This window comes from Oryza glaberrima, chromosome 8 (assembly GCF_000147395.1).
Source record: "Oryza glaberrima chromosome 8, OglaRS2, whole genome shotgun sequence".
Classification (NCBI taxonomy): domain Eukaryota; kingdom Viridiplantae; phylum Streptophyta; class Magnoliopsida; order Poales; family Poaceae; genus Oryza; species Oryza glaberrima.
Window position 1 is genome coordinate 715,911 of NC_068333.1, and position 21,398 is coordinate 737,308.

The 21,398-nt window shown below is 41.9% G+C and overlaps 3 protein-coding genes and 1 non-coding gene across 4 annotated transcripts; 3 read left to right on the top strand and 1 right to left on the bottom strand.

The window, feature by feature from the left end:
- Positions 1 to 8,103: 8,103 nt before the first annotated feature.
- On the bottom strand, positions 8,104 to 12,595 carry LOC127781193 (uncharacterized). Its single transcript, XM_052308113.1, has 9 exons — positions 12,205 to 12,595; positions 11,977 to 12,121; positions 10,555 to 10,723; positions 10,213 to 10,471; positions 9,420 to 9,508; positions 9,120 to 9,302; positions 8,954 to 9,039; positions 8,794 to 8,878; positions 8,104 to 8,506 (listed from the first exon to the last, which is right to left on the bottom strand). Exons 1-9 carry the CDS (start codon positions 12,425 to 12,427, stop codon positions 8,372 to 8,374), a joined length of 1,374 nt encoding a protein of 457 aa, XP_052164073.1. The 5' UTR covers positions 12,428 to 12,595; the 3' UTR covers positions 8,104 to 8,371.
- Positions 12,596 to 13,524: 929 nt separating this feature from the next.
- Positions 13,525 to 14,214, top strand: LOC127783261 (uncharacterized). The gene has a single exon (XM_052310498.1). It carries the CDS (start codon positions 13,644 to 13,646, stop codon positions 13,968 to 13,970), a length of 327 nt encoding a protein of 108 aa, XP_052166458.1. The 5' UTR covers positions 13,525 to 13,643; the 3' UTR covers positions 13,971 to 14,214.
- A 2,673-nt stretch (positions 14,215 to 16,887) lies between these two features.
- On the top strand, positions 16,888 to 18,801 carry LOC127781543 (beta-carotene isomerase D27, chloroplastic). Its single transcript, XM_052308508.1, has 6 exons — positions 16,888 to 17,545; positions 17,618 to 17,679; positions 17,765 to 17,871; positions 18,051 to 18,146; positions 18,278 to 18,419; positions 18,513 to 18,801. Exons 1-5 carry the CDS (start codon positions 17,075 to 17,077, stop codon positions 18,325 to 18,327), a joined length of 786 nt encoding a protein of 261 aa, XP_052164468.1. The 5' UTR covers positions 16,888 to 17,074; the 3' UTR covers positions 18,328 to 18,419; positions 18,513 to 18,801.
- Positions 18,802 to 19,139: 338 nt separating this feature from the next.
- LOC127783416 (U2 spliceosomal RNA) lies at positions 19,140 to 19,336 on the top strand. The gene has a single exon (XR_008019320.1). It is a non-coding gene; the product is annotated as a U2 spliceosomal RNA (small nuclear RNA).
- Positions 19,337 to 21,398: the final 2,062 nt, after the last annotated feature.

Below are 21,398 nucleotides of genomic sequence, written 5' to 3' on the forward strand. Positions count from 1 at the left end.
TGAGGGAGTTATGGCTGGGAGCGCCACAAACCGCCATGCTTTATTACCCCGAATCCATTGATTTTATGGGCCTACCAACTAAACCCAACAATTACTCCACTTGCTAGTTGGGCTTTAATTTCTGGATACACATTGCATTAGCGTGAATGAGTCAACTAGCTAGCTGGGCTGCCATTACATACAATGGTCGGCCCAACCAACTCCTGGCCCACATCTTGCGAGACGTACGGCCCACTTCTTGTTCGTCTAGTAGTACTTACCAACGGCCCACTAACAAAATAGGCCCTTTTATGAGCGTACGTAAGTACAGCCCATTGACAGAATTGGGCCCATTACGAAACACCCCCCCTGAATGTCTGAATGTCATCGTCTTTTTTTTTACTTTAAAATCAGAAGGAAAAAGGTGTTCTTTGAATCTGGTGAGAATGAAGATAAAAGATAAAGATTAATAGTTTCACGCAAAATGAGGTGGTAATAACGTGTGATTAATTGAGTTTTAATTATTACAAACTTGAAAAATGGGTTAATATGATATTTTAGAACAACTTTCATATAAAAAGTTTTCGCACGAAACGCAACGTTTAGCAGTTAGAAAAGCGTGCCAAGTATCCAAAAGTTTATCCAATTTTGTCGAGGAAAAAAACAGGGCCAAATAAGCAGAGTTTTTTTTTTACTCGAGAAAATCAGGATTGGAGTTTTTATTAAAAAAGATATATCAGGATTGGATAGTTGATCATAAAAATATATGAGATATGTTGTTTTGAATAATCCAACTGAGATTGTATCGTAGCGTGCCAAATTATCAGTCCTCTTGTTTCTTTTTGTACTAGTACAAAATTTATCATTCATAGCTATAACTACGAGTAATTTCTTCTTTGATTCCCAAGAGAGCAAGGAATCAAAATGGGCAAAAATCCGTATAATCCAATCTGTCCCAAGTGAGCAAGAAATCAAAATGGGCAAAAGAAATGATGATCCAATCTGTATAGTAGCAGCAATCTGGAGCAAACAGCATCAAGGCAAACCAATTCCGGGATGCAGATTACTGCAGCATTGTGAATCTGTCGTCAACAATCGAAACAAGGAGAAGGATAAGGATGGCAATTTCTCCCGTGGGACCGGGGACCCGCAGGGGACCCGCCCCTACGGGGGCGGGGGCGGGTACTGATTTCGACCCGCGGGGAGTCGGGGGCGGGGGAGGACATCCACCCGCTGGTGACCCGCGGAGCCCCGAGGATGTATATTAGACTATTAATACTACCATATTGCAAGCCAAAAAGCCTATCTATCATATCATATATAAACCTAACCTTAATTTCCCCACCCTCTATCCATCCTCCTCTCCTCACCCATCCAGCCGTCACTCTCCACCACCAGCGCTTCCTTCGGCGGCGGGGAGGCGCGGCCGGCGGCGGCGGCGGCGGCCAGGCACGGGCGACGGCATCGGCGGCCAAGAAGCGGGCGGCGACGGCGGCGGCTGCCAAGCGCCGCCATCGGCGTCGGCATCGACGGCCATGGAGCTTGCAGCGGCGGCGGCATTCCACCTCGTCTCGTGTTTGCTCTCGCGTTTGCCATCGGTGGTACGGGGCCCCGCTCACCCGCGGGTCCCCTACGGGGGCAGGGACGGGGGATATTTCCCACCCAACCACCTGTGCGGGGTCAGGGTCGGAGGGAGAAGTCAGGGAGCGGGGGCGGGGGCGTTCCAGCCCAACCCGCCCCGTTGCCAACCCTAGAGAAGGAAAGAGCTGAGGCAGACAGCAGCAGCAGATCATCAAAATACTCAAACTAAGCTAATCCATCTCCCTCCAAGACCAAGAATTCCATTCCACTAGTTAATCTCAATCTCCTCTTTCGAGGAATCTCATCAACAAAAACAAAAAAAACATTGCCGCATCCGGAGTAGCTAGCGCGCTAATTACATTTACATGGCGATCCAATCCAATCCAGATGCCGCATCACCTTCCATGGATCTACAGACTACAGGTAGGAGGAGGAGGAGGAAGAAGAGGGTCGGCCAGCGGCGGCGATGGACTTGGCGTCGGAGGGCAGCAGGACGAGGAGGAGGAGCACGGCGAAGATGGCGACGGGCACGAGCAGCAGCATCGGCGGCGGCGGCGGCAGCGGCGGCAGCAGCAGCGGCAGCACCAGCAGCGTCGCCGTCACCACCCCGAGCAGCACCGCCGCCTCCACCCCCAAGTACCCTCCTCCTCCACCGCCCACTTCCACCGCCGCCGCCGTCTCCTCCACCACTCTCCGCTTCACTCCCACCTGTCCGTACAATCTCCCTCCCGCCGCCGCCGCCGTGGACCTGTGCCCGGCCATGGCGTCCTCCTCGTAACGCAGCAAGATGACTCCTCGCATCAAGAAGCAGATGCAGAAGCGGAAGCAATGGAGGAGAAGAAGACGAGGAGGAGGAGGAGGAGCTGAAGAAATAGGCGGCGAAGAGAAGAAGCGTCCGTACGGGTGCCACTTGGCGGGAAGCACGCACGCGTGTGAATGCCACGTGGGACGGCCACGTCGGACAGGGACAGGGATGATCCGACGGCTGGGATTGAGCGGCGAGGGTGAAGCCGGCGATGGGATTGGAAACCGGGGATACAAAACCGGTGGCGGAATAGCGGATTGGCTGCAGGATTGGGAAATAGAAAGGCGACGGGTGGATGGTTTTTTGGGAGGTGCATGCATCTGTCCATCAACATCTTCATCGGCTCATCACTGTCGGCCTGCTTTAATTCCTCACTTTTTCTTCAAATTTTCAATTGTTTCATCACATTAAAACTTTTCTATACACATAAACTTTCGACTTTTTCGTCATATCGTTCCAATTTCAACTAAACTTTTTAATTTTAGCGTAAACTAAACACACCCATCGTCTAGCTCCCTGTCACTCTGCTTCTGTTTCTGCTGCTGCTACCCCTGTCCTCTTCCTCTTCACTGCTCCTCCTTTTCTTCGCCTTTGGTTGCTTCCAGGCTCCAGCTCCAGCCAATCCAGCGAGATACCGACAAGCAGATGGTTGGTAAACATTTTCTGAGGATTTAAAAAAGCTAAGTTTTTTTTAGCTTTCGGCTTCTAATTTATTTTTTAGATTCTATAACTACAGCTATAACTAAAAGCTGAACTATTTATGAAAGCTTCTAATTCTAGAAGAATTTACAGTAGCTAGCTCCTCTAGACAAACCTCACTATATAGGCCTGGTTTAGTTCCTAACTTTTTTTTAAAACTTTCAACTTTTCTATCACATCAAAGTTTTTCTACACACATAAACATTCAATTTTTCCGTCACATCATTTCAATTTCAATCAAACTTCCATTTTTAATATGAACTACACACCCATACTACTATTGTACGTACGGCTCTGCACTATGCATTGCATGCATGCCATTATCGATCCTATCCACTGCTCGCTTTCATCCCACAAATATCCAGGACTTCTGGTGATGATAATTACGAGTATAGTATTTGTAGCAGTAATCGGCATTGCTTCAGTGTGTGGCAAGTGGATTAGCAACAGCACCAGCAGTACTGCAGTACATGTCGAGATGCAGGCCCGGTTTAGTTCCCACACAAAACTTTTACACCCTGCCATATTAAACATTTGAACACTTGGATGAAATATTAAATATAGGGTACAAAATAACTAATTACACAGATTGCGACTAATTTGCGAGACAAATTTTTTAAGCCTAATTACTTCATGATTTGATAATGTGGTTCTACAGTAAACATTCGCTAATGACAGATTAATTAAGCTTAATAAATTCGTCTCGTGGTTTACTGAACTGATTTTGTAGTTAGTTTTTCTATTAGTACCCGAACACTTTATACGACACCCTATATAATACCTAACGTGACACGCCAAAACTTCGCCAAAACTTCGCACGCTCAAACTAAACACCCCGCAGCTTAAAAAGCATCCATCTACCTGGCCTGGCCTTTAATTATTTACCAACCAACTTGGCATGCATCACCTCCAGCTACCGATCGATGTTTTTGCTGGTATGATCTCCATGGACACACGATATCACCGATGCACGGGTGGTGGTTTAATACTTTTATTCAACGAGTGATCGATCGATGCCTACTAGACCCTTTTTTGACAAGATTGAGTGCTAATTAGTCCAGCCATGAATTAATGCGTCGATCAGCAAATTTTGCCGACATGTGAAGTAAAAAAAGAGAGTACGGTTAACCACAAATTGATCACACTCAGACACTCACTGTATCTCAAGTTGGACGATACCTAAGCTTAATCTTTTGCAGGAATATAATCGGTTGTTCAGTTGTTCTTGTTCACGCTACCAGCTACTTTCTGCCGTACCCGTGCATGTATATCTAATTAAACCAAGCCGTATCTCTTTTCTCTTTTTTTTTTGGCAACATCTCTGATTATTTTTTTCATTGATCTCTCTCCCACTAATTAGGAGAGTACCATTAGTTTAAGCTCTAGCTAATTAAGGTAGTGCGATCGAATCTCGATCTACCCGTCACTTGGCCATTTGCAGATTAATTACTAGTTCTGCACTACTTTAATTGCCCTGTGCGAATCAAGAAATTAGTAGTGCTTCTTAACTACGCCACGAGGTGAGGCAAAGCACACGTCGACATCACATTCTCCAAAGTCCAAAAATAAGTTTTTTTTTATAAAAAATTGATAAGATAAAGCCCAAGTTTTGTGGAGTTGTATCTATCGATCATTTCTCTCTCTCCGTACGACGCCAATTGGAGCATATATTATTGGTTCGTTGAGATTGCACATGCATTTACAAGTTGAAGCAAATAACTGTTATTATGCTTTAATTTATCGATAATAGTTTCATACTTAAGCAAGTGGATTAATTAGGCGGCAGGCACCCACTTGATTGGGCGTAATTAATCAGACGCGATCCAAATAAATAGTTAGTTAATACTATTTGAGTTTGCATCGAGACAAAGAAAAGCAGGGGACCGTTACAAACTTTGGTGAGTTTGGTTGTCCTCATTTGCTATGTGGAAATTACAATCGTTAATTAGCTGCAAACCCACTTAGCAATGCAAAGTAATCTCCTAATTCTAGTAGTACTAGTACTACATTTTAGACCATTTTAATTTCTTTGGAGCCTTCTAACATTTAAAATTGTTTCTGAGTTCTCGGTGTTAGCATCTTGATTCTTACTGCCTAGTGATCATAGTTCGATACTCACGGACAAGAAGTTGGGTGTAATATACTGTATGTTTGTGTAAGTTCATTCTCCAAGTTGCGTTAAATATTTTTACTACAAGACTGCCTTTTATTACCACAACTCTTAAGCCCACAGATTTAATGCTCTCTAGCTCTGGACAAACCTATCTATATATACTATCAAGGAAAAAAAAATCTATGGGCGAATTGAATCTAACATCACCAGCAGCATCTGCCGTATTATTGTCAAGCTCCATAATTTAATTTCAGAAAGCATGTTGCACAATTGGAGCTGTGCATTTTGGCCGGCATGCATGCATGTGAAATGTCTTGGTCCTTTGCAACTTGGATCATCTGTCCACGGTTTCATCAGTTATGTGGTTCACTGGAGAAACACACACACACATATATACATCTTGCATAATCTCAGCTTAATTATTGCATATGCAGGGTCCACGGGTGCACCTCAGCTGGGTGCAAGTTGTTGGAAGTATTCACACACTTTGATGCACGTTTCCTTAATCCTGATCTTGCTACTCACTCTGTATGGGCTCGTGTAGCGACCCTGTATCTTTTTGTCTCCGATGCACGTGCCATTGTAGTATTTTTCAAGAAAAAATAGGAGTAAGACTGCTCAAACTTACATTAAAAAAAATTCTCAAAATTGGCTGAAGAGAGTGACTAGATGCATAAAAGAAGTTGATTTTGTTCAAAGATACATACTCTCAACCAGTTAGGTTTTTTCCCGTGGAACCAGTCTACCAAATTTTAAGTACTAGACTTGAAATGAAAACTTAAATTTACAATTAATTATTCTTTTATGATAGACGACATACTCATCAACAGCAAGACACCCTTGATGACTTTATCAATATGAAGATTTGACGGTTTAATCTTTCAGATATGCTCATATAGGTATGATGTATATGTGTGTGTTTACAGTGATGAGTGTGCTTGTGTTGTGAACGTCTGGGTTTATATTGTTTCTCAAAGAAAAAGTTAATTTATTTTGAGATACAGTATGGTTGTTAGCTTCCATACAATTTTGTTCTAGAATCATCACATTTTGTTTCGTTGTTTCGGTTGGTTATAACTTGAATTCCATAGCCATTTCCCTGGTCTAAAATAGAAAACTACCTAACACTTTCAGCTCCAACAATAACATGAGATGAACAGATGAGTTCTTCTAGAGAGAAGGAAGGAAATGGCAGGAGCTCCGATACTGATCGCACATATACTCCGGATGCTCTACCCGTGTACAGATAGCAACAGATCAATTGGAGGAGAATAGAAGAGACGATCGAGTCGTCCTACTTTCTCTGCCTCATGCAGCTTCTTCTCCAAAGTAGGCAGCAGCTGCAGGTTCAGATCACTTGGCCCAGCCTTGGAAACCTTTATTACTGTCCTATATGCAATGCAAAAGCACGCATCTTACTATTGCGTTATTGACTATAGGCTATGGTCGATTTTGTGCCCAGTGTAAAGCAGATTTTAGGGACAAAAAAAATTGTTGGTTGAGTGCACGGGGCTCTGGCACGTCGACCATGGTCAAGCCACACACTGGGAGATGCTTCATTAATTCAATTGGTTACCACCAAAGTTAAGAGCTCGTTGGTCAGCAGGTTAATTGTCCATCAGTCTACAGTGATGTGGTTAATGACTCATCTTCTTCATGTTCCTTGCCTCTCCTTTTTCTCTTCCTTCTCAGACATACAATTTGTCCCCATGTCACATTTTGTTTCCCCCTCCGTCTGACAACGAGGAAAGGGGGAAAATAACTTTACCGTGATGGAATTTCGAGTGCATGATCTATCCTTTTGGATTTAAATATTGATAAAGAGCATTGCTATTTGTACTATTTTTTTATAAATTTGTACTAACAATCATCATCTCACCCGTTTGATTTAGGTAGATGAAAATTATATAAAATCTAGATGCACTCATAGTACGTATAACCTTTCCCTTATGCTATCATACAAGTGTTTTTCTTCACCTTTTGCCATTGCACCGCCAATTAACCTACAATAGCTCTTTGGTTTTTTTCATAATACCCAAAACACCTAGAGAGTTTTGCAATATCTAGTGCTATTTTACAACCAATTGCAAACAACGCAATTAAATCCATTGTCATTTAATTTCAATATTAGTGCGAATAATAAAAATAAGTATCAGTTTGCTTAGTGCATGATACATTTAGGGGCAAAATGGTCTTTTGGGGGGGGGGGCTAACAAAGTTCAACTACCAACCAATTGACGGCAAAAGCAACAAAGAAAAACGTTTGTACGATGGGATATTATCAATAGCAAATCATATAATCAAGTGGTTGTCAATGACAAATCATATAATTTCTTTTAAAGAGAGAGAGAAATAAGTGGTGTTAATGCAGATGTGAGATACACTGTATCATATAGATGTGAAAAGAAGGCTTTCAGATGAGACAAATTCCTAACCTCTGCAACTCCCGGGAACACACGAAGACAAGATATTCTTCTTTTTGACGACTTGTCCTGCATAGAGAAGATACGACGATCAGCAAACGGATTTGCTAGCACTTAACAATGTTCTAGCGTACGTGACAGTATCTGTTTCGGGGTTGGAGAACAGATACGCTGCCTCGTAAGCGTGCTGCATCTTTTCCAAATGAAAATAACAATTAACAGTGCAAACATGTTCTCTCAGATGTGAATAAGAGTAACCCCCACAGCTCGATCGTGATCAAAGATTAATAACAAGTAACAGCAGAACAGTACAGTAATTCATGCATCTATCTTGACAAGAGTACATATATTCATTTCAGGTGGTACACTGTACACTGGTTGCTGTCTTGCGTGCCCTGATGATCAGGGATTGTCTTTTGATGGTACATCAATGTTGGGTGCAGCCCAAGTGAACACATAGACAGATCACCAGAAACAAAATGGGTCACTGTATCAGGTATAAATGGAAGAAAAAGAATGGCATTAAACAGTAGCAGCTTTACATGTCTACAGAATTCTTGAGTGTTTCAGTCATCGATGGAACCATTTCTGTGTACAGAAAATTGTATCCTACATCTATCTTTGATGAGTCACACACCAGTCGTCAGCACGTAGACAATATTGCTACTGAGAAACAGAAACAGAGGTGATGAAAAACGTGGAAAATCCAAGATGCTAGTACAAAAACAACCTGAAGCTGGTTGTGTAATCCCATATTATCTGCCCAAGATTCTACAAACTGCGTGTATCTTGCCGAGTGTGCTTTCTCCGCCGCCTCAGCATATGAATGCAACCCCCAGCCACTAGAAGGCCACAGGCCGCAAATCCTAGAATGGTTGAATTTGCAATGTTTTGATGGTATGAACCCTGCAGGCAAAACAGAATGCTCTGAGTCTCTGCTAGGCATATGGGCACACAAATGTATATCTTTTTTATGATAAAGATGGTCCTAAGTGTCACAAGGAAAATGACATCACAACATAGTTCAGAGAAAAGAAAAGTAATATATAACCTAAGATAAGGGTAGGTAAACCTATACCAAGTACAGCACAGTAGCACACTTCAAGAAAAATGGTGAAGACATTTCATGTTACCCCAACATTAACTATTTACCACACTTCATTATTATTACCAAGAGAACCTCAGACAGTTACCTGCATTAGGAAAATGAAGATAGCAGCATTTGCCAGTCCCAGAGAAAAGCTCATCATGCCCCCACGTAGTTCATTTGGCAGGTACCTTCAGCAGTATCAGCTATTTAAACAGAAAGCTCCAACAGACTTCAACTTGAATTCTATCTATACATTGACTTACATTGTTCTCAATCGTGCTAGTGAAGGAAGAATAAAGCCTACACATGCATGGAAGATGCAGAACAGTATCACCAATGTCCCAATATCCTGTTAAAACACACACAGATTATAGCCCCAACTTTCTACTGCATGTCGCCTTGAGCCCTTGAAGATATGTTATTGCATACCTGGTAATCATAAGCCACAATTGATAAAGCGATCCCCACAGTAACATATGCTATCGTTAGGCTGTCCTCATTCTGAAAAGGAGCTGTGGTTCCATAAAACCATGGAAAGCTAGCACTTCCAAACATTCTTGAGGCAAGAAAACAGGGGAAAATTAGTGACAGCTGAGCATCCCTTCCGTCAGCCTGTGTCAATCAACAGATCTATGAGCGTAACAGCATGAGTTAAACACTCAGTTTTGAAATCCTGGTCATACGTTCCATTTTGAAAATTAGCAGAATAACTTCAGCGCAGACTCATACCACTATGGTTGGTGCCCAGAGAAACCAAAAGGCTGACATAGAGAAATGTATACTTGCTTGAGCTAAGACCAGAATCAGTACTCTTTTGTCTGAAACATGCAGAAAACTCTGGTGAGAGGTGGAAATGAAATGTGTAAGCACCGACAAGCTTCACAATATGAGAGTGAGTGTAACAGCACAGTAACAACCAGTGGCGGAGGGAAAGTGACCAAAAGCCTGGTAGGGGTGTTGGGGCCATGGCTCCCTCATGCTCCGTGTACTCCACTATTACATGTGTAATTTAGCACATGCCAATGTATAATTACTGCTACATGCCATTCGGCACTCAGCAGTTCATATTTAGGTCTAGCCTTTATAGCGGTATACCACTAGTTCTGCTAATGACTGCATTCTTTTATGTATTATCCACATCACAAACAACTTCATGTGAAAATAGTTTGAGAAACCCAAAAATATATCAACTTCTCCATTCAGAATAGGATATTTTACTTTGGGGTTCTATTTGTACATGGTTTAAATAATGCACCGGCAATTAATATATTAATTTTCTGTGAATCGCATTCCCAAGATAGGGGCATCCGGGCATGCACTCATACGCCTGGCATTGCTTGAACAGAAACAACAATACAGAAAAGCCTAACAGTATTGAATAGAATGACATGAAACAATGATAGCCAATTTCCATCTTATAGAAATTCGTTGGCATTTTTCAGTCAATGGTGATAAGTCTGTATTAACTGAAATGAGATACAGAGCACTACAAACAGATAAGGTGACAAGACTCACCACTCACCTCTGAAGACATGAGCAAAAAATGATTTTTGGTAGCTCCCAATGACAGATGCATGATGAGTAGTACTTGGTGCATTTTTTCTGATATATAGAAGACCAACTATTGATAGTAAAGCTGCAAATGCATAGGGTAGCAGAAATCCCTTGTCATCATCATTAACCAATAGATTTGTAATTCCTTGACTTCCAAGAAGGGACATTGACTCAAAGAATGTCATCAGCCAGAAGGAATCAAACAGCAAATCTTGCTTCTGACCTTGCTGAAACTCAGGAAAAAGCAGTTACAAACTGGGACAGCAATATAGTTAACGGTTGCAACAGAAAGTGTTTCAGAGGCACAAACCTTCTCATGCTCCACCACAAACCATGTCTCGAAACAGAAATAGAACATTGATGAGGCAAGGGCCGAAATCAAGTTGCTAATCCATGCACAACGAAGCCCACTAAAACTCTTCAAGGCACCCACTGCAAGTTGAAGCATCCAGTAGAATATACAAGCCTGCCGTGGTCCTCTATGAACATCAGAGCATAAATTATTCTATCAATCAGAAAAATAAAAACACATGCATCTAAGTCGCATAATATCTCAAATATTACTAAGAAGGATAAAGTGAAGCTGATGGAATAAAATCTACATGCATCCACATTACTAGAAAAACATAGCAAAATATATAATATACTTTGCAACAACTATCTGCAATATGAAATAATGTAAGCTAAGGCTTTCATTTAAGTTCAGAAATTGCAAGGCAGAACCAAAAGTTAGTTCTCCAGTTTGTACGGTCTACCATTATTTCATTATACAATCAATATCAGGCACCCATAATTGTTGGGAGAACTTGGAAAACGTATCAGAGAATGGATGGCTAATAAACTTGGTGATGAAGGGGTATGTCTAGGTATAGAACTGTTAATAAACCAGTGAAGGATAACAAAATTTTCTACGAGCAGGTCAACATGAATGAAATAGGAATTGTTCAGCCTACAAAACCGCGAAAAACTCTAACCACCAATTGGCAAACATCATAACTTGATTTTATAAGCATAACAGTAAACAAAGTTCCAGAATCAGGAACCAAACAGAGGTTGCTTGATTACTAGCAAGACTACACTGGGTAGTAGCAGCAGTGACTGTTTAAACATTGGAAGCCGTCAACATTGTTTCGAAATGCAATGGTAGATCACATAAATGTGAGGAATTTGATGAAGTTAGAAGTAATTCGATCATCCAACAGCAATTCATAGTCTGGTTCTCCAAATTGTATGGTGTACCTTCATACAATCAATATTAGGCACCCATAATTGTTGGGAGAACTTGGACACCATACCTTAACAGAGAATGGATGGCTAATAAGCTTGGTGGTGAAGGGGTATGTCTTGGTATAGAATTGGTAATAAACAAGTGAAGGATAACAAAATGTTCTACCAGCAGGGTCAACATGAATGAAAAACTCTTATTGATCTTAACCACCAACTAGTAAACATCATGACTAGATTTTAAACAAAACAGTCAACAAAAGTTCCAGAATCAGGCACCAAACATAGCTTGCCTGATTACTAGGAAGCAGTAGTCCCTCTATTTAAACATTGAATACCATCAACATTGTTTCGAAATGCAATGGGAGATCACATAAGCGTGAGGAATTTGATGAATTTACAAGTAATTCGACCATCCAGCAGCAATTCATAGTCTGAATGAAAATCTCTACTGACAGAGCTGCGAAAAGGATAAATAGTTTGCTCCCCAAAAGTCACAACTACTCACAGTTTATCTGAGACGACGCCGGAAAGCCCACCGAGGAAGAGCACGGCTGCTGCGGCGGCGGCAAGGCGCGCGGCCATCTGCTCCCTTCCAAGCCCACACCGCGCGAACTCATCCTCCCCGAACACGGAATGGATCCCCTCCGCCACTACACAACAACTGAGACCCATCAGAGCCCCCCCGCATGCTGGCTCGAGCAAGGCAGAATGGTGAATGGAGGAGAGCGCTTACCGGACGCGAGCGAGAACACGAAGAGGAAGCCGCGGCGGAATCGGAGGAACGGGGTGGTGCCCACGTCGAAGGGGGAGTGCGACGACGGGGACGCGGCGGCGGTGGCGTACGACGGTGGGGAGAAGTAGGGGAGGAGGAGCACCGCGGCGAGGGAGGCGGCGGAGAGGAGCGGGTAGGCGAGCGGCGTGAGCGCCCACTCCTCCCGCTCGATCACCACCCCCATCGGCGGCGGGCTCGATCCGTGGAGGACCGAGGAGGAGAGTCCACACCCTAGCCCGCCACGATCCGCGGAAGGGAGGGAGGCGGAGGCGCGGTGGCGGCGGTGTCGCCGGCGAGATCGACGACGGCAATGGGGAAGAAGAAGAGAGTGGTGGTGGTCGCGTCGCCGAGTGGGGAGGTTTGGGCCGAGACAGGGAAGGAACTGAAATGGGCTTTTGATAATTGGGCTTAAAGAATGGATATAATTGATGGGCTTTCCTGACTCCGGTTTAGAAAGTAAAAAGTTCACTTTAGGTCCTTCAATAAGCGTCGAGTTCAAATCACGCCCCTCAATCGGTTTGTAAAACCAGATACAGTAATGCTACTTGGATGATGGTTTTAGCTGATATGGTGCCTACATGGCTGGTTTGATTTGGTCCTCGTCCTATGCAATGTTGTCACGGATTATCTAGCTACTTAATTATATGAGAAAATCCAAGAAATATCATTTACAAGCGTTCAATTCCAAAAAAAATATCATTGACAAGTACGAGTTCCATGAAATGTCATCGTACAAGTGATTTTATCCCCGAAGTGCCATCACTATCAGGGTTACATTAATATCACTCCATTAAATGCTATAGAATGAACAATGCATTTAACGGCGCGGAATGGACGGAACCCTAACGATGATAACATTTCTGAGATAAAATCACTTGTACGACAACATTTTATAGAACTCACACTTATCGATGACATTTCTTGTATTTTGAGTGTTTATTAATGGTATTTCTTGGATTTTCTCTAATTATACAGTAAATTATTTTAAGAAACGGTACTCCTAACTAACAGTAGCTTTGAACAAATAAGTGTAATAATAAGCAATACAGTAGAAATAAGTTTAAATTCTGTGAAGGAAAAAAGGTATTTTTATACAATAATAAAATAAATAATCGAACTGGGCGATCGATCAATCTATTTGGTCTCTCGATGTTAAGTTGTTGTCATGCCCAGAACACACCTACACCGAGTGGTGCAAGACCAGGAAGGAAAGAGTAAGTTATAGGCAGTGAATGGTTGGGTGCAGCTTCCAATTCCAATAACGTAAACCACCACATCACACCAACACCAGTAGTACGAGACTATATACAGCCATACAGGAAGCAGAGCTAATAAGCCGCCATTGACCACCTTCAATTCATTCCTCTTTCTTCCTGTCACCATTCCAAAGTATATACGGCATGGACGACGACGAGAAGCCGCCGGCGGCGGCGGCGGGCGCCATCGGCGGCGAGGTGGCAGCGGGTGCCGTCGCCGTGGACGCGTGCCTGGTGGCGGCGGCCATGGCGGGGGCGTCGCTGCTGGCGTGGTGGGCCGTGGCGTTCCACCCGTCCAACAGCCGGCTGTGGATGGTGCCCGTCGGCCTCGTCCTCGCCTGCACTCCGGCCATCGTCTACCTCGCCCTCTCCTTGCAACCGCCGTCTACTGTAAGTGATCACAAAGGATCTCACGCCGCCGGCCACCCGCCGCCGCCGCCGCCATTGTCCATGGTGGTAATCGACAAGTAGCTAGCTAGCTAGCTACCAGCAACTTACGGTACACGGACAATATATATTGATAGTGATCGTGCATGTAATAATTAATTCTTTAGTTCTTGGAGTTCATCGATCTCATCTTTTTCTGCTTTTCTTTCTATGGATTATGTGCGTGTGTAATTATGTACAGATCACATGTAGTAGAGCTCAGTGCATGATGAGAATTGCTGTACTTTTACCGAATTAATTAAATAAAGGAGAAGCTATAGCTAGTCATCGATCAGTTCATTTCGATGAGCATGGGCATGTTTTGTTTCTATTCGTATTTCAATTTATTGTTTTTCTATGTTTCAGTTAAGCACGGCGGATCAAACTTAATGAAACCGACGGTTCGACAGTGATCGAGTATGTGTGAAATAACTATAGTATGCATAAATTAATGTGAAATTCATGTATGCTAAACTGGCTAGCTCTAGCTAATGATGAAATTAAACAGCTCCAGATCTCATGCATGCAGTTTAGTTAATTAGAATTATGGTCTCCATCTGGATTTATATCTGGTATTTTGTGGAATCCCATCATATCCCGGGATGCATCTGCCTGGTGCTGGCTAATTAGGATCTGTCCGGCCCATATGTACCTTCACCGAGAAAATTTTTTAAAAGAGGGCATTCGATCGAGGCAGGCCATAGAGGTTGAAGAAACCTGCTTCCAATCTACTCCCTCCGTCCTAGGTGCTTGTAATTTTTAAAGTTAAATTTTGCTTCAAATTATAATCTAATGCTAGGACAATCTAAAGTACGTACAAGGATGTTTGTAACGATAAAACATATACTATCTCTTTTATTGGGAGTAGCAAGTAGCAACCTACGATGGGATTAAACACATCATATTCATGGATACGTAATTCTAGTATAATTTAACCTCATCCTACATATTATGACGGAGGTAGTACAAAATACCATATCCCGCTTATGTCCCATTGTCCCGACAACAAGGACAATTAATTCAGGCTTTTGACTTATCTAATCTTCATGAAATATTTCAGAGCAAGTTGCAAGCTAGCTTTTGACAATCCAATGACCCCGCAGAAGGTTAAGAAAAAGATGCCAAATTTGAACTTCAGTATAACTATTGTTTACATGCAGCCATCTAATTTAATTAAACATTAAAATTTAATTTTAGAGTTGACTTTGAGATATTTCATCAAAGTTTTTTTTTAGCATTGGAATTTAAATCACTGAAGAAACATATATAAAAGTTTTACTTGTAAATTGGTAGTATTATTTTATTGCCGATAAGTTGTACGGTTTATAATCAGCATTTGTTCAACCGTATGGCTTATACAACTGCATTCCGGCGTTTATTTTTTCGAGTGTGGGTAAGGGTGTGTTTAGTTCACGCCAAAATTATAAGTTTGGTTGAAATTGAAACGATGTGACGGACAAGTTGGAAATTTATGTATGTAGGAAAATTAGATGTGATGGAAAAGTTGAAAGTTTGAATAAAAAGTTTGGAACTAAACTCAGCCTAAATGGTAAATGTGTTTGTGTGAGAGGGTAGCTACTTAATTGACGAAATGGGACACAGAAAGCTCAGCTTAATTAATTAATCAACTTGTATCAGAGAAGCCGTCACACGTTCTTAGGATTCCAACGAATTTCAGCCCTGTCCCGTAATTTTACGCCCGTACATAGCTCTCTTGCTCCTTTTTTCCTCTAATCTTTTCTCTACTGGATGGACGCTGATAGGATAGGTTTGATGTGAACTTTTCTCATGTTGCAATGGATTAATTACTTTTTGATCTGTACTAGCTAATAGTACTTCCCATCGTATTGATTGCAATATATCGACATGCTGATGTACTAGTATCAAGTTATAACTAGTGGTAAACATCAACTTACGTAAAGAATCGTGAGATGTATCAAGTGGAATATATGATCTTGTTTCGAGATGAATTTCAGCATCTTTACTGGCACACTGATGTAGCCTGGTGATCGAGAGTATAGATTTTTCTTTCTTTCTTTCTTTCTTTTCTCTTTTGCGATGATTAATTGATTGTACTTGCGTATACGCATGGCGTAGGGAGGAATAAGAGATGAAAATTATATGTATTCCAGGTTTAATTCCAACTAAATGACATCCAATGGTGAGATTATGTACAGTATTGCTAGTGCAATGGTAGACACTGACGTGTGAATTCGGGTTCACATGAAAACCATTGCTATTGCAGCAACAGTGTTGCAGAAGATCTACGTCCAATAACATTGTGTGGTTGCTACATAACATGCATTGAGGTGTAAAATGTAGTTGTGAAACTATAAGATATGAAAATAAGAAAGTAATTAATCGTGCGCTAATGCGACATTTTGTTTTACGTGCGTGGATGAGTAGAACCTATAGACGACATATTTCAAAAAGACGACATATTTCAAAAAGTCGATTTTATGGGATGAAGTGTATAAGCGATGACATTACGTGTGTAGCAATAAAGTAGCCAATAAGTACACTACGGTTGAGTTCTATGGTTGAGATCCCACGCACGCAAAACGAAATACTCCTCATTAATATATAATTAATTAAGTATTAGCTATATTTTGAAAATGGATTAATATGATTTTGGTAAAAAAAAACTTTCATATATATATATATATATTTAAAAAACCGTTTAATAATTTAAAAACGTGCCTATGGAAAAGAGAGAGAGGTGAGTTGGGGAAGTAAAAGAAACGAACTCAGCCTACGTCAGTTGTGAAATGTGAATTCAGCCCATGTAGACATAGGCCTAGGTCCATCAGGCCGAGGGCCGAAGGTGAAAATTTTGGCCCATTGGACTTGCCATCCTTTGGGCCTCCACACAAAAAATCGTGGGCGCCACGAGCCAATCGAATCGCCACAAACATCATCACCATCACCATATAATCCACCAAATTATTGTGGCCGTCGTGCACCCAGTGCCAAGCATCCACGGCGATGGCCCCCCGCTCGCCGCCACCGTGTCACGCCGGCAGCCTCAGGTTCGCCTGACGACGCAACGCCAATGCCAAGAACCACCACCACCGCCCATGAAACCTGGAGACGCGCCAAGAGTACGCAGAGGCTGAGCTGAGCCAGGACGACGTACGACGACGACGACTATGGCGGCGGCGGCGTTGCTGTTGGCGCCAGTGGCGGCGCCGTGGTCGCGTGTACCGTCGGCAGGGAGGAGGGTTCGGTGCGCGGCGACTGCGCCGGCGCCGATGGGGGAGAAGACGGAGTACCGGGACGGGCCGGTGGAGCGCGCCTTCATGGGGCTGTTCGCGCGCAAGATGGAGAAGTACGCCGTCGTCTCCAGCTCCGGCGGGAAGGGGAAGGAGAAGAAGAAGGAGAAGAGCTCGAGGTCGGTGTGGGAGTGGGACTACGAGAGCTTCGTGGACGTGTCGCGGCGGGTGATGGTGGGGCGGACGCGGGCGCAGCAGCAGGAGGCCGTCCGCGAGGTGCTCCTCTCCATGCTCCCCCCCGGCGCCCCCGAGCAGTTCAAGAAGCTCTTCCCGCCGACGAGGTGGGCCTGCGAGTTCAACGCTGCCCTCACCGTCCCCTTCTTCCACTGGCTCGTCGGCCCATCAGAGGTAGGAGTATAATTCAGAGACACAGCTAGTTCATCGTCATGAACTCATTGCATCAATTCCTTGATCTTTCAGGTTGTGGAGGTTGAGGTCAATGGGGTGAAGCAGAAGAGTGGAGTGCTGATAAAGAAATGCAGGTAAGACGGACGATTCAACTGTGTTCGTCTTGGATTTCAAGCGAGATTCAGTAAAAAATTCAGAAAACATTCATCGCCGTTTCAGGTACCTGGAGAACAGCGGCTGCGTCGGAATGTGCGTCAACATGTGCAAAATTCCGACGCAAAACTTCTTCACCAACGAGTTCGGACTCCCTCTCACCATGAATCCAAGTAAGACAGACATCGTTCTTGTGCTACTCAATGCCAAACTCTGCAGTTTCCTCTTCCTGTTCTTTTGACATTGACATACTACATTTGACATGCATGTTGTCCATCCTTTTTCTTCTCAATTTTTACACTGTCCTAGCTGATTATGTACCCTGAAGTACTGAATTTATGAATCACCGCAGATTTTGAAGATATGAGCTGTGAAATGATTTACGGCCAAGTGCCCCCACCCTTGGAAGAAGACCCAGCATCAAAACAGCCCTGCTATGCCAATCTATGTGAGTTTCACCCAAATTGCCAACATCTCAGATTGAAGAATCTGACCAAATCTAGCTAGCACTGCCAGTTTGAAATAGCAGCAGAGCATATCGCAGACTTATTTTGGTTGGTCTTGATTTTTTTTTTTCAGGTTCCATCTCAACACCCTCAGCGCCAATTTGTCCCAAACTTCAGACTTAGAGCACATCACATCAATGCTGAATTCAGATGTTGGACGTTTTCAGTTTCTTATGAAAACGCTCGCACCACAGCTCATAGCCCATAGTAGCTAGGTAAGAATCGGTTAACCAATTGTGTGGTACGATCTTGTTCTTGCTGCGTATGACTAATTATTAGTTTCTTTTACTTTGTTCACTTGCCTGCAGGCCAATCGACAGTTCATACGTTGTACCACTCTTTATCATTTGGTATATAGATAGACAGATCACAGAAAACCGTCAGTGATCTCCTTGCCTGGGAAAATTAAGGCTTTGCCTTTGAGCTCGAGAAATTTCCACATAAATATTTTACTAGTTAGATAGTTTCCGCAATAATCCCTTATTTATTCCTCATGTAAAAAAATGCAGTGCTTGTATACAGAAATTCTTGTGCCCACTACCTGTAATTAAAGATCCATCATGGTATTAATATAGTACAAATGCAATATTTCAAATATTCATGTAATTGTTCTTGCTTCGATTCGATGTAACCGTTAAACCAAACTGCAGTGCATGTTCCATCAATCCTTTGATGTACGCACACCTGCAATCTTCATAATCAGCCAAAGAATCATGTCACTTGTTGAACAAAGCAATTTCTAGTTCGAGCTTGCAGCGAGTAAACAGGCTTGCAAAAGAAAAGGCCGGCCCATTTGAGAAGGCCTCGACGAGCCAGCGGCCCACACAGACACAGCAAATGCCAACGTTGTCCTCGTTTAGTACCACATCGCAGGATCAAGGAGAGTAGTACCAGGAAGAGGCTACAAAAGCAGGGGGTAGCCAATGTTGCAACTCATACCTTTCTCGGCCTTTTGGCTAAGATCAAGTGTAGTATCTGTTCTTATCAGTTTAATATCTGATACGTGGGTCATGTGCCCACTTTGATATTAAATTTATTTTTTTGTGGGGGAGGGTCCACCACAGTGGCTTGCCACTAGGGCCCTCGTGTGTCGCCTAGATGTTGCACTATAGCCCTGGCAGGCGCACCCCAACCAAATCCAATTGAACTTATTAAATCCAATTTATTCAAGCTCTTTGTTTTAGGGGATGAAATTTGCCTTTAAACTTTTTTAGTCTCTTTTGGTGGTCTTTTTGATTTTGCTGAACAGCATTGGCACATCCACTGGTATTGTCAGGAGCACAAATCTGTTCTTCAAAATACATACTGACATATCTCTTTTTGTTTGAATATATTCAGACTGACAATTAAGAACAAAGTACAGTATCTAACTAAAACAATGACATATCTCTTTTTGTTTGAATATATTGTCTTTTTGTTTGAACTAGGAAGAAAGCCCGCGCAGATGCGCGGGCAGTTTTATGAAGACAATTTTTTAAAAAGGTTATATCTCACCATTTATAAGCCGAGAAATATATTGCATATTTTAATATATTTAAGTAATAAGGTTATCTCCTAGATTAAATAAAATCACTTTGCCTCTGGTTACATATAAATTTTCTTGTTGTCACTTCAACCTATTATCACTGTTTAAAAGCCAAGTACCTATTCATAGATGAACTACGTAATGTATCAATAAAATAAGCCTAATACATCATTAATACATTGAAATATGCACTACACGTAAGTGTTTCGTGCCTCACCAATTTTCAAAACTATATATAAATATTGTAAAAATACCACTTGTACAAATTAATAGAATAACATCAAGTTATATATAAATGCTTCTCTAATGCGTGAAGCCGATTGTAGTGGCGAGACTTTCTTTGTCTGTTGCATTGAAACATGGGTCCCGTTGTGCACCTCCAGACTAACCTGGAGCACAATTTTAATGCCTAATTTACTATCACACCCTTATCGAGTTGTGCATCGGTAAGTAGTAAGTTGAGCACTATTGGTGACTGTGGTCTCCACTGGGACCGCCTTAACTCCCATATGTACGTCCCTGTTATACTTATAGCAACGTAGCAAACTATGTTATTCATGCTTATGCCCTTCATGAAAGGAAAAAGAGAAGATGGAGGTGATCAAAAGAATGTTTTTTTTTATGTTTTGAGAGTAGATTCATGGTATAGAGTAGACACCACGTGTTTATGGTGTTAGACATTATGCAATTTGAAAATGAGCGAAGTTGTAATTCGACGGTACTAAAAGAGAAGATGGAGGTGATCAAAAGAATTTTTTTTTTAAGTTTTGAGTAGATTCCTGGTATAGAGTAGACACCATGTGTATTTATGGTGTTAAACATTTATATTTTGACAAACATCTATAGTTTAGCGCTTGGTTTATTTTCAATACTTATTGTTGATAATCACATGAGACACCTTTACTAATTCGAAGAATATATTTATTTTTTTCAAATTTATTAATAATAACTAATGTATGGGAGTATATGGGAGTTTTTTTTATTTTTTTTGTATGATACTATATACGTATATTTTTTTTGGTTCTATCTTTTTTTGACACGATGGCTTTATTCTTTTACCGTACGTATGTAGGTTTTATTGTTCCTTTTCAATCTTACATACTTACTTTTTTTTTGGCGAACCTATTCTCTCTCGTATGTATAGGTGGAAAGTATTAGTATTAGAGATATATATCTAATCTAATGATCTAAATAACGGATCCATCAATTTAAGTGAAAATCAACGGTATAGATATAGATATAATCTAATGGTCTAAAATAACGGGTCCACCAATTTAAATGAAAATCGACGGTGAGATTAAATAGTGCCATGTGGCGGTTTAGGAGCGTTTATAAGAATGCCACATGTCGTCTTGAGAGTGTTTGTAGGACGTTTAATGGACTTTTAGTATATAATAGATAGATATATTCAGATTGGCAATTCAGAACAAAGTACAGTATCTAACTAAATCAAGGAGCCAATAGATACAAGACAATTAGATGAAAGCGGCTGTTCCCACATACCATGTTGCTCGATCTCTGTTATTTTTCTTTCAGGTCTTTTGTTAGATGCCTCAGTGAGAATTTATGCCAATCATATAGATAGAGCACAAAGCAACAGTTCCAATCCTAATCATTTTCTGTTTTATCATTTGTGTTTGTACATGGCGATAAACAAATCATCAATGAT

Excerpts from the sequence above, each read along its gene's own strand:
- LOC127781193 (XM_052308113.1), bottom strand. The coding sequence starts at position 12,427 with ATGGGGGTGGTGATCGAGCGGGAGGAGTGGGCGCTCACGCCGCTCGCC. Across the intron at positions 12,122-12,204 it reads CGTGTTCTCGCTCGCGTCCG|TGGCGGAGGGGATCCATTCC; the intron begins GTAAGCGCTCTC and ends GTTGTTGTGTAG. Across the intron at positions 9,303-9,419 it reads TCTGGGCACCAACCATAGTG|GCTGACGGAAGGGATGCTCA; the intron begins GTATGAGTCTGC and ends TGATTGACACAG.
- LOC127783261 (XM_052310498.1), top strand. The coding sequence starts at position 13,644 with ATGGACGACGACGAGAAGCCGCCGGCGGCGGCGGCGGGCGCCATCGGC.
- LOC127781543 (XM_052308508.1), top strand. The coding sequence starts at position 17,075 with ATGGCGGCGGCGGCGTTGCTGTTGGCGCCAGTGGCGGCGCCGTGGTCG. Across the intron at positions 17,872-18,050 it reads CCCTCTCACCATGAATCCAA|ATTTTGAAGATATGAGCTGT; the intron begins GTAAGACAGACA and ends GAATCACCGCAG. Across the intron at positions 18,147-18,277 it reads GCCCTGCTATGCCAATCTAT|GTTCCATCTCAACACCCTCA; the intron begins GTGAGTTTCACC and ends TTTTTTTTTCAG.